The 12,795-nt window shown below is 48.8% G+C and overlaps 1 protein-coding gene across 8 annotated transcripts in view; it reads right to left on the minus strand.

Moving 5' to 3' along the window:
* Nucleotides 1-12,795, minus strand: part of MYT1L (myelin transcription factor 1 like) — a 364,482-nt gene that overhangs the window by 89,002 nt on the left and 262,685 nt on the right. For all 8 annotated transcript variants that reach the window (XM_066385811.1, XM_066385810.1, XM_066385808.1 and 5 more), the window contains one exon: nucleotides 7,945-8,309. In XM_066385811.1, coding sequence (XP_066241908.1) covers nucleotides 7,945-8,309 — 365 coding nt within the window. The remainder of the gene's footprint in view (nucleotides 1-7,944; nucleotides 8,310-12,795) is intronic.

Genomic DNA, 12,795 nt, shown 5'->3' on the forward strand with positions numbered 1-12,795 from the left:
TAGCAGAGGAGAGGCGCTGAGCCCCCCGGGGAGCCCTTTATATGCCTACTGTGGGACTCTCCAGCTCACCCTGTCTTTAACACTTGGACAATCATGCGTCTCATTTCATGTCTCCAGTTAGGTCTTAGGGTTGTGGAGTAAAACCTCCCCACATCCTTACAGAGGCAGGGGAGTTCTACCTGAGGGGTCAAAATCACATCAAAAAATTATTACAGATATTCAAAGCTTATTGATTTATTGATTTTAAATGCTGTCCACTTTATAAAGTGAAACGTGATTTTTAAAACCTCCATTACACTATATGAGACAAAGTGAAGGAAAAATAAATTTTCACAAGGGATCCAAGTCATATAATAATAACTTGTAATGTAGAAATTGCAAGTTATGTGTCTCTTAAGTGTCTCTTCATTAGGGATCTAAAGGAATGAAATGTGGATGAAGGAAGTTTTATTTATTCATAAAGTTTTGAGGATCTTCCTACTTGCTGACATTTTAAGGACGTGGCTTGTCTAAACATGGGGACTTATAAAAAACAAGGCAGTCATATCCCTACCTGCAGAAAACAAGCCATTTGAAGTCTACAGACTTAGGAAGACTGAAACATGCCAACCGACTGCGCCTCCCTTACTTTGTCTGTCTGTCTGTCTGTCTGTCTGTCTCTCTCTCTCTCTCTCACACACACACACACACACACACAGTTGAGAGTCTCCAAATGACCTGGGCTACCCTGGGCTACCCTGGGCATGCCCAGCCCAGCAGGGGGAGGGGAGTCTGTGACAGTGGTCCTTCTGCCTTATGGACGGTCTGAAGTGAGTGTGGCCGCTCCTCATCTGGTTGGGAGGGACGTGGGTACCTGGCAGTCCCTGCTCTTCATTTCCAGTCACTTCATTCAGTTCCTAGCATCTGGGAAAGGTTGAAAGACAACACTATGCTCTCCTTTGGTAACCAGAGTTTACCAGTCTTCAGTATCTGGAGACTTGTGTTCTGGTGTCTAACTGACCTCTTTTGGCCTCCATTTCCACTTAGGACTTCTGATTCTGCTGTTTGTGAAGAACCATCCATCCCTGTTCACATGCACACTCTTCATATGGTGCTGTTTCCCTTGGGCAGAGAGGGTGATGTCTGCTTATTGTTTGTGACCCCAGGGAGCCCAAAGCACTGTGGGGACACAGAAAATACATCCCATTTTTTGAAATGATCTGCAGTGATGTTCCACATCTCATAAATTACTGCAGCCTTAGTATACACGGTACACTAGCTGTGTGTAGCGTGGTGGTGGGCTCAGTTGTAGGGCAGCTGGGGCAGGTGCACAGGGGGTCATGGGGGGGCGCAGAGCCACCCACCGCAACAGCTATGCTGCCATCTTGAGCCACTTACCTCTCACAGCCTCTGTCTGGACAGAAACTTCTTTTTTTTTCCTTTGGGATGTCTCTCTTTCCCTTCTCAATATTGTACTTCCATTTTTTTTTTTTTTGCTTGACTATTGTAACTAGAGTTTCATCCATTTTATTGATATTTTCAAAGAACCAGATTGAATTTCAATGATTTTGTTCTGTAATGCTTTGACCTGGAAAGGGTGCCAGTTTTATGCAAGGGTTTTTGTTGGGATTTACCGGGACAAGCTGCCTCTTCCTTTCAGACTGGGCTGCCCTGTCCTGGCTTTCGGCCTCCCTTCTTTTCCTGTGCCAGATCATTCCTTTCTTTTATTATCATTCTTGGAGGGCAACTTCTTTAACCTTCAGAATAAGAGAGTAGGGTGACTGAAGGGCAAGTGTCACTGTCCTCAGTTTTGGAGTCAAAGGGAGGTGCGGTGCACATCGGTGACTTGTCCAGATGCGTGGTCCCGCCACCACCAGGGCATGCTGTGTCCCTGGGCTTCCTCTAAACACTGACGAACCAGCATTTGGAATAAAAATTAAATTAACAAGACACAGCAAATTGCTGGTAATTGGAATAGAAATACTTCAGATTGATTCTCTTCCATCTCTTATTTCTTATGATGACATAAAGAAGAGTTCCCCCCAGTATTTTATGCATGTTGCTTGCATCTTAAATGTACATGACATTATATTCTCAGCAAGCTTTCTGGCTTGTATTGAAGTGTCTGACAATTCAGAAAATGTAAGATATAATTCTATTTTATAATTATGAAAAATTAGTTTGCATGAAGGAAGTTCGTTTTTTATCACAGGCTGATACCTAGAAATGTTGAATTTTGCATTTACTCAATTAGAGAGGACTGAGCCATACATTTCAACATGTCCACAGGCCAGACTTTCTGGAGTAAGGCCTCTATGGATGTAGGAGAAGATCGATTCTAAGATGATGAAGAGTCCTTACACGCTCGTGCAGGGCGAGCTTGCACACGAAGCCTGCGTCTGTTTCTGTGTTGGTGGCGGACTTGCTGCCTGTCCTGCTGACACAGCAGGCTGGCTGCTGATTCTGTCTGCACGGTCTGTCTGTCGGCGCTGCAGCCTGGCTCCCTCAGCAGACACACATCCCTGAGGATGGTGGAAGGGGATAATTGGCTGATCAGCATGAGAATGCCATCCTGAAGGGGAATTGGGAGCCCTTGGGCCCAGTGCAGACCCCACTGTCTCCATTCTTCTGCATGCTGATGAAGACGTGAGGCCGGAGAGGGCCAGTCGTCAGGATGCTGGGACAACTTGGGGCCTGGTGCCTTGTCTTGTATGAAAGAAAATATGCCCTGGAAACTACAGGGTTTTTTTCAGAAATAAATTTTGTTTCTGTGAGCTAGAATTTATCTAGTGTGGGTCCTGTATTTGTGTGAGAGAGTTGACTTACTGCAGAGAAGAAGTGGCCTGTTAGAATCTGGACTTCCGTGCTGGGCCATTTCACAGGAGGGCAGGGAGAATAGTCAGGACCAATGGACAGGCACTGCCCACGTGTTTCCGATGACCACAGTGGATGAGAGGGAGGAGCCCCCGACACAGTGAACAGAAGCGCCCGTGCACGCCACTCACACATTTCCACTCTGACTCCACTCCACTCGCTTTACCTGTCTACAGCAATCCTGTCCTACTTCGAAAGGTTCTTAACATAATCATTCCCAATTTCCCTCAAATCACCCTATGTGTCCTTCCATATGTACTCCCTAGAGCCCACCACATGTCGCAGGCCAGTGTGTACGGAGATGAACCGGCCGCAGGATGCCACCAGGGCAGGAAGCCTCTGCTTTCACTCATTCAACCCGGTGCTCAAGCGGACTGTCCTGCAAAGCCCGCTCTCTGAGACAGCTCCTCGGGGAGAGAAAGGGCTCACGTGTTCGCAGATGTCTGTTAGAGACAGAACACACCAGGACACAGCTGGGTGGCAGCCACACGGCCTTCCTCTAGGATGGAGAGCAAGTGGCTGCGTTCCTCCTACTGCCATTTTCTGCCCTGTCAGTGGCAGACATGGCATGTCTCATAAAGTGACACCCGTGTGTATATATGGGGTAAAGGTGTTTTCTCTTCAGTGGGTAACATATGAAAATAAACCATAACCTACTAATATTAAATAACCATTTAATCTGTAGCTTTCAAATCACAAGAACCCACAGAGATATGTACCATACCACACACAAAATCTGCTATTAGAAAAACCCATGACTCCTAAATAAGAACTTTCTTATCTTCAGGATAACATTGGAACTTTTATTTCATACATGCAGACCTAGACCATTAAAATGTATTCTGAAAATAAAAATATTCACTCTAAAGACCAGCCTATGATGTCAACTGGACAATTAGTATCATTTTAGTTAATTCCATGTGGACTTCGTGTAATCTGGGATGAATCACTGAGCTGTCCTTTCCTGTTATTCAAATAAACAGAATGTGGTGAGAAGAACCCGAGTTCTGAAGCAGGAAAACCACCCACAGAGTCTGACCGCACATCCAGCACTTCCTGGAAAGACGCGTGTCTACCTGAGCCCATTACCCATGAGCACGCTGTGAAGGCGTCTCTGCCCCTTCTGCCTCACAGTTACTGAGCATGTCATCGCTACACCCGCCAGGAATGGTCATTAGCAATGTTTTGGCTCATATGTTAAGTGCAATGTTGGAGGACCCTCGGAATCAAAATGAATGCTTCATTCCCACATTATAAATAATGGTCCTCCTATAATTCGTGGGCTCCTATTGTAATAATCTGTTGGTTTGCATACACTTTTTTATTTAAAACAAACCTCTTGATAAGCTCAACATTTCAACTTATAACTGAGATGGCAATGCTACCTTGGGTGACAGAAAGCAGTGCCTATCCACAGAACAAGCTGGCTTTCTCTGTCCTCCTGAGGCTGAGGTTAGTCTGTTCTGTGTGGTTCTGTCACGATGCCCTGGTTTCTTGCTCAATGACCGTCTGCTACGTGTGGATGTGCACAGGGGAGCCAGCCCCCCATGCTGTCCGGGATGGTCTTCTCCCACTGTTGGGACCACTTTGCTCCTCTGTTAATGGTGGGTTGCTGTCTGTGCTTCTGTTTGCTAAGAAGAAGGCATAGTCTGCCTTGGAGAAAATCTGCTGATGGCCCAAGGACATAAAGGTCACCATGGAACATGAAAGGCCAACTCCAAGATGGTGACCCAGAACTGTGGTCGTGACACACAATCCCCAGCTTTTCAGAAGTATACAATTTCTGCCAAATGCACTTGAGGAGAGGACAGGAGCCTACTACACGGAGTATCGTGCATGCCTACCGCACTTCTATCAAAGGTGCTGAGAGCTTCACATTGTTATAGTGAATTCAGCACTGAATTTAGCAGTTGGGTAAAAGAGCAATTTGCTAAGTGAGGATATAAAAACAGGAGATTGACAGGTATATGCCTTTCAAAGCCTTATTTTCCTAAATTAGACATAGCTAGGAGTTTGATCATATATAAAGGAGTGTTTTACTTGATCTAGAATCTTCCTGAAGATTCTGACCCCGGGGTTTAAGAAGCAACTGAAGCATTAATCCACCAGGAATAGCCCCATGTGCCATTGGCTAAGTGGGGTCTTGGATCACCTGTTGGTGGGCTCTTCTAAGGGGCTCTTCTCCTTGTAAAGAAGAAGCTTGGAGAACCAGCCTCTGGGAATCGGATTCTGGAATTACCTCTTCTTGGGGGGGAGGGGGACGACAACTTTCCTTTGACTTAGAAATCAAGTGAGCCTTTGGTGCCCCCTGCAATGAACTTGCAGCAACGGAACCATGGGGGGGGGGGGATGTTGCCCTCGTGGGTCACTGTCCTTTGATCTAAATGGCTCCCTGGGACTTAGGGAGCCTGAGAAGCTATCTGAAAGGAAGTTCACTATCACACTCTCCTGCCAAGGAGACGGGAAACCTGATGTGGTCGACTCCCAACAGCAGCAGACAGCACATCTCACTCAGCACAGCCAACCCTCCTTGAGTAGTTCCAGGTCATTCCCTTAGAGTTCATGGGACAGATCATTCTAGAAGATGCATACCTGGGATCAGGATGCGACATACGAATTCTGAAACCAGGAACCTAGTAACTGATGATATCTCTTGATGGATATCTGCTTTCTAGAACCTACTTCCTAACATGCTTCAGGCTCAAAGTCCTCATATGCAGTGTTGGCCATATGTGAGCGGGGTCCCGAGGCTCAACGTTCTGGGGCTGACATTACCACCAGGCCCGGCTCGCTTTAGGTGCTATCACACGTCCATGTATTGTGTCCACTTACTTGAATTTCTAAAAAAAGTCAGCAGTTTTGATTTGTTAACACACTTTTAAAAACGGGTTATGTTCTAAGTCAGAAAAATAAACACCCCATGGAGTCACAGGGTAAAACCACTTCAATAATGCTGACTACTTTTTCAAAATGTGTCCTTTTCTACCTTTAAAAGTAGATTATTTAAAATATAACCCTAAGTAAACTAAAATGGGAAGTTTAACTCCAGCACAGAGAGCAGAAATGACATCTGGTTAAGACCCTTGGCTCAATGATGCACACACACAGCTCTCTCCCACCCTGCCTGCCACAAACACCAACCCGGGAGCTGCACATTAACGCCTGCCGCTCTCCACAGCGCGGGCATGTGAAAGAGCTGTCTTTACACCACCGCTGTGAGCCATGGGCAATCACAAATCATTAATCAGCCCCAACAACTCATGATTTCATCCCAAACTACACACTTTCGTACCGTGACCAGAAATAATTTGCCAAGTCGGTCTGTTTCCCAATCTCCCACATATTTTACTGCCCAGAGCTGCTGTGTCTAATCCTGGGACTGAACTCCCATTGGCTCATCAGAGACAGCAGGGCCGCCTGGGCCCCTACCTGCGACACCACCTGGGCCACTACCTGCGACACCGCCTGGGCCCCTACCTGCGACACCGCCTGGGCCCCTACCTGCGACACCACCTGGGCCCCTACCTGTGACACCACCTGGGCACCTATGTGTTGTCACACCTAGTCAGGCTGCTCCACACTACGCTCTGCATGGTCACAGCAAGAGAGACAACCTTAGAAGATGGAATTTCACCTGTGAAACCTATGTGTGCACGTGTATACACGTGTATGCAGATGTGCTTGCACAGATATGTAACTATAAGCGGTGAGTCATCTTCATAAGGACCGTAGCCACTCTGACAATTGAGGATTATTTCATAAAATTCAGGCTTCCTGGAACAAACTATGACAACTTCTGAAGGAGGAATGTTAATTTTTGCTTGCCACACGAGATTAGCTACAACCAAAGACACTTGCTCCACTTACTCACACAGCTGCCCTCGGTCCTGACAAACCATCTGTCCCCAAACTCAGCTTCCTGAACAGCCCAGAGCCCAAGGAAGAAGCATAAGGAAAAATATCTCTTTCACCTTTAAAGATGTTTGACATTTCTCTGGGGCAAACTCTAAGCCAGGGGTCGGGAAATTTTTTGGCTGAGAGAGCCATGAATGCCACATATTTAAAATGTAATTCCATGAGAGCCATAAAATGACCTGTATACGTTATGCATTATCCAATAAAAATATGGTGTTGTCCCGGAGGACAGCTGTGATTGGCTCCAGCCACCTGCAATCATGAACATGAGCGGTAGGAAATGAATGAATTGTAATACATGAGAATGTTTTATATTTTTAATGTTATTATTATTTTTATTAAAGATTTGTCTGCGAGCCAGATGCAGCCATTAAGAGAGCCACATCTGGCTTGCGAGCCATAGGTTCCCAACCTCTGCTCTAAGCTAATAAAGACTCATCAGAAAACTTCCACTTTCTAGAAAACAAGTGACCTTTATGAAAGGACTACCTATAGCTCTGAGTCATGACTTTGAGTCTGACAGTAACAGAGAACTGGGGATGGAGCAGGATCGCCCTGGATGCCCTGCCAGACACGCTCCCGGCCCTGTGTGGTGAGGTGCCGAGTGTCACCCATGGTGCGTGCGCCTCAGCGCAGAACCGCGCCTCTTCAGCACGGGAGCAGACCACGGCTTGACCACTATTCCATGCCAGCAGCACGCGTTCTCCTGACACAGGGCAGGCACGGAATTGAGGCTCTGGCCTTCGATAAGTCACTGTCCCAGGGGTCCCATAGCCCCCACCCTTGGGAGACAGGAAGACACACACCCCACAGCACTCCTATAGCCAGGAGCAGTGCCTCTTGGGAGAGCACCCCAGAACGTGCAGAATGAATGACCAGGGCCACTACCTTAACTGTCTGGGTGAAAGGTGCTGTGCTGGTCAGATGTGGACACCACGAACCCCTCCACAACCTTCAGCAGAGGCCAGTCTGAGTCACACCTTGCCTGAAACAGAATCTAACCCTCCCATGGTCTGAAGGGACCCTTCAGAACAGGGGTGAGGGCAGGAAGATGGTTCTTGTTTTTAGCTCCAGCAGGAAGACTCACTAACGTATCACCAGTGCCACACCCGGGACTCCCGCTGATGAACTGGCCCAGACCGCCACCCAATAGGGTGCTACTATGTTCAAGATTACCGTTCTCTTCCTCCTCCTCCTCTTCCTCCTCCTCCTCGTCTTCGTCCTCCTCCTCGTCCTCCACGTCCTCCCCGTCCTCATCCTCGTCTTCCTCGTCCTCCTCCTCGATCTCCTCCTCCTCCTCGCGGTCCCCCTCCTCGTCCTCGTCCTCGTCCTCGTCCTCCCTGGGCTCATCGTCGTCCTCGGAGTACTCCTCCTCCTCATCCTCCTCCTTCTCGTCCATGTCCTCTGTGCCGTCGCTGTCATAGCAGTCGTCCATGGATGAGCTGTCCGCCTTCACCGCAAACGGCTTCCGTTTGGGAGCAGGTTCTTGGGGCTGTTTATCTTGTGTTTTTCTTTTTTTAGCCAAGGGGCAACCATATACACTGTTAAGACAAAAAGACAGAGAGAGAAAGAGAGTGACGACCCACATTGTCACCGCTGGCGACCAGAACGGGTTTAGCGTGACTGTCTTCCACACAAAGGCTGGACAAGTGCGGGCACTCACACACTGTCACCGTCTGCTCATCCACTGACGAGACAGTGCTACAAGAGAGCCAGCTTGCATGTGTCTGGTCACCGTTAACACTAGGTCTGACCTCCCAGCTTCTCCATGCTATTGTCCCACACAACAGCTGAGACTCTATAAAACCCAGGGGGCTGCTTTGAAGGCACTCGCATAACCCCAGCTGCTGACAACACAAACTCACCAACGTTCATGGGAGCAGAAGAACCAGTTCACGCACACCATAAAACACACTGTGAAACAGCTTTGGAGGGACTCAGACTTGTGCTGTCTGTGGACATAACAACTACAAATGGCTACTGATGAGAGCAAGGGCAGCCCACACCCCCACAGCCCATGTCTGTCTCAGCAGCACAACGCCGGGCAGCACAGGGCCAGGCTCAGCCTATTGGCAGTCATCACTGAATCATGTTGGAATTGGCCCAGATGTGGTTACGACCTATGCAGCAGTAGCTTGCCACTTCTCCTTGAACTTGGCAATTTTCCAAAGCTATGCTGCTATGTGCAGCTCTCTTCCTGGAAACGCTATGTACATGCTGCAAGGAGTAAGGGGGAGAAGACAGAGAAGCCAGTGTGCTGTGGGCATGTGCCCCTGGTTTCAGCTAGGACGTGTGACCTCCTCCACTCACTGAGCAACTGGGTAGGGAGTTCCCCTGGCCTCTGAGCCACATCTGGACCTGGCTGTGGTGAAATATGCATTCAGTCATGACCTCATCCAATGCTCGTTGATTTGGGAGCCTCCCCCAGGCTGGACTCTGTGCAACGCTGGAGATTCAGAGATGAAGGGCCCTGACCCTGCCTCACTGCACAGACCTCACCTCACTGCACTGACTCTACCTCACTGTATAGACCCTGCCTCACTGCACTGATGGTCCAGACCCTGCCTCATTGCACAGACCCCGCCTCACTGTGCAGACCCTGCCTCACTGCACTAATGGCATAGACCCCACCTTATTGCACTGACCCCACCTCACTGCACTGACAGTCCAGACCCCACCTCACTACACAGACACTGCCTCACTGCACTGATGGCACAGATCCCACCTCACTGTGCTGACCCCACCTCACTGCACTGACTCTACCTCACTGCACAGACCCCACCTCACTGCACTGACAGCCCAGACCACACCTCACTACACAGACACCACCTCACTGCACTGACGGCACTGACCCCACTCATTGTGCTGACCCCACCTCACTGCACTGACTCTGCTTCACTGCAGACTCCACCTCATTGCACTGACTCTACCTCACTGCACAGACCCCACCTCACTGCACTGACAGCTCAGACCACACCTCACTACACAGATACTGCCTCACTGCGCTGACGGCCCACCAGACTTAGCCACATCAGTAACACTGCCTTAGACACACTGCTTACCATTCACCACAGTGCACCGAATACCCGCAACCTTGTTCAGTGCATGGATGAGATGTGATACATGTTATGCCAGAAATAAGTAGAGGGAGCTCTGTCGTGAAAAACAAGAACCGCCTGTCAAGGAGTCAGAGAGCCCCCAGGAAGGGCGACTCTGGAGACAGGCTTTGAAGGAGACACACACAGCATGTGGGAGGAAGGAGACTATTTCCATACATTTCAAGCAAGACAGAATTTGCAAAGACCTGACTGTAAGAAAGACCATGATACAATAGTTTTAATAAAATTAGATTAATACAAAACACTGGAGTGGAGAGGGCGTGAAGGCATGTGGGCATGAAGATGGCAGGGCGGGGGCGGGCAGATTGGTCAGAGAGCCTGCGGGGTAACCAGAACTCCAGGCTCCTGTGCCGGAGACAGGGAGTCATCGGAAATGCAATCACACACATGTATAAGGAAGGAGGCGACAAGGTCACATGCCTGTGTAAGGGAGGGGACGGCAAGGTCACATGTGTGTAGGAAGGGGATGGCAAAGTCACACGCATGTATAAGGAAGGGGATGACAAGGGTGGGGCAGCTGGGATGGAGAGGCAGAGTGGAGGCCATGCCACTAGCCTAAAAAACACCAGGGGGACTGGTCGCTGGCCTTTCAAAAGTTATCTCTTAGCAATATAATCATCAAAACAAGAATAACACCTCTTATAGCCAGAAAAAAACTGAAGAAAACAAATACTGGTGTGCATAGTGTTCCTAATATGAAATGAACATAATTCTGAGATTTCTTTCATGCAAATTTTTACAAGTTTGGGGGAGAATCTGAGTCGAAATCTCAGGAGAATATTCCACGGTGTTGAACTGGTTTGTTCCTAGCCTGCTCTCCACTTTGTCCGTTGAATTTCCACCTGATGACTCATCAAGTCTAAGTTCTACACCAACCACTCTTCTCATGAGAAGGTCCGGGGTCTGAGCCAACTTGTCTAATGGGTCCTCTCTGTGTTCATCCAAATAACAGTGAGTATAACGGGAAGTATGTGTTCACTCCTCCAGGGTCTGCCCATGACCATGAGTCACAGTGGCTGTGGGTACATTCCCGTGTCTCTGCTCTCTTCTCAGTTCAGAAGCAAACTGATACATCAACACTACCTCACAACAGGTGCCACTCACTAGCGCCAGTGTCTGGGCCCCCCTCACCATCAGACTACCGCAGACATGAGGACCTGATGTCACACCTGTCGGCTCTGTGCTATGCAGTAATGTTACTCAAACGCCCTCCTTCATGTGGTGACAGCACAGACCCAGCACTCAGGGGCTCCATGTTGTATTCTCTGCTCTCACTGCACAAAATCAGCTCCCAGACGCCAGGCAACTCCCTGGCTGCTCAGACCACACCTGGGGTGGCCACAGCAGTCGTTTGGTGCTGTTTTCCTGGGCCAGGTGCTCCCTCAGCCTGCGTCCGTAACCGCGGGACTCCATGTTCAGCTGTGTGGAAGCAGCTGCTCTCAGACTTCTCGTGTCACTTGTCAGTTCACAGGCTGGGTGGACACTCAAGGTCTTCTGTCTCCATGACGGTCAACTGTCAATAAAACTGCACTTCGACACCAACAAATCCCATTCTGCCCTACTCTGTGTGATCTACTCCCTCGGACTTCCAGTTCCTGTGTGACAACAAATTCAAACCCACAGACGACTCCATTTCATCTGCGTCAAACAGCAAGTGCGCAGGAACCTGCTCAAACCCACAACGCACCTGGGTCATGAGCCCCAGGGGCTGTCCTATCTCAGAGCACACCGTTGGGAGTAATTCTGGAGCATGTGTCTGGGGAGCGTGGCCATCCTAAACCCATGCTGTGAACATCGTGTGTGCTGACGAGGTGGCCAGCAGCCTGGAGGGACAGGCCTGCCCATGGAGAAGCACGGATGCTGCCCATCTAGCTGCGGGAGCTGTGGGGCCAGGCACTGGGCAGCCCACCCGCCTCACCGCTGCGTCGTACCAGAGCCTCTGGGCTTGTGTGCATCAACACAGATGAGTGCTCCTAAAAAGACAACAAAAACCCATGATTTGGGGAGGTACCCAGGTTGACAGACACCATGGGGAATAAATGGAAGCATCCTCGGGATCACAGAGACACTGGAGCCAAGGTGACTTGCAGGTAATGACGGCGGCAGACACCATGACGGGCCCTCCGCCCAGTCTCCCGCGTGCAGGGGTTCCCAGCTTGGCTTCCTGCTCGGAATTCACGTGACACTCTCAGTAGGGGTGCGTTCACTCCTGTGCTCTGCGCTGGGGGCTATGCTGATAGGAAATCCAGTCCAGGGCGATGTCTGGGCTGCTTATTGCACTGTTTTATCCTCACTGTTTATTCTCTCCTCTTGTTCTGGAATGACTATTATTTGGATGTTGTATCTTCTGGGAGGGTTTTACTGTTTTCTTATCTTTTCTTTCCTGTATTTTCTCCACAGTTTTGTTTCCTAACTGGGAGATTTCTTCAACTTACCTTCAATTCTTCTCCTGAGTTTTAGTTTCTTGCTATCTTTCACTTTTTAATATTTCTTAGAGTTTCTAATAGTTTTCTATTTTTTAATTTAAATTTATTGTGTTTACATAGAATCAAGTGTCCCACCGAATACACCCCCCGACCCATGTTCCCCTCAGCAGCCCCCTTGCCACCCTGCACCCAACGTTCCCCCTTCCCTCCCGGCTTTGCTCTTCTGTTCTCTATAACGCTGTGTTATATGTATATAATTTCACCAATCTCCTTCCCTTCTCTGATCTCATCCTCTCCTCCCCCTTTCCCTCTGTCGCTTTCCCTCTGGTCCCTTTGATCCTGCCTCTGCTTCAATTCTGTACCTCAGTTCACACTGTTCATTGGATTCCTCAAATGAGTGAGGTCATATGATATTTTTCTTTCTCTAATAGTTTTCTAAGAGAACAATCTTCTTATTTCTTTGTCTTAAATTTTTTAAGAAA

Source organism: Saccopteryx leptura, chromosome 5, assembly GCF_036850995.1.
Source record: "Saccopteryx leptura isolate mSacLep1 chromosome 5, mSacLep1_pri_phased_curated, whole genome shotgun sequence".
NCBI classification, from domain to species: Eukaryota; Metazoa; Chordata; class Mammalia; order Chiroptera; family Emballonuridae; genus Saccopteryx; species Saccopteryx leptura.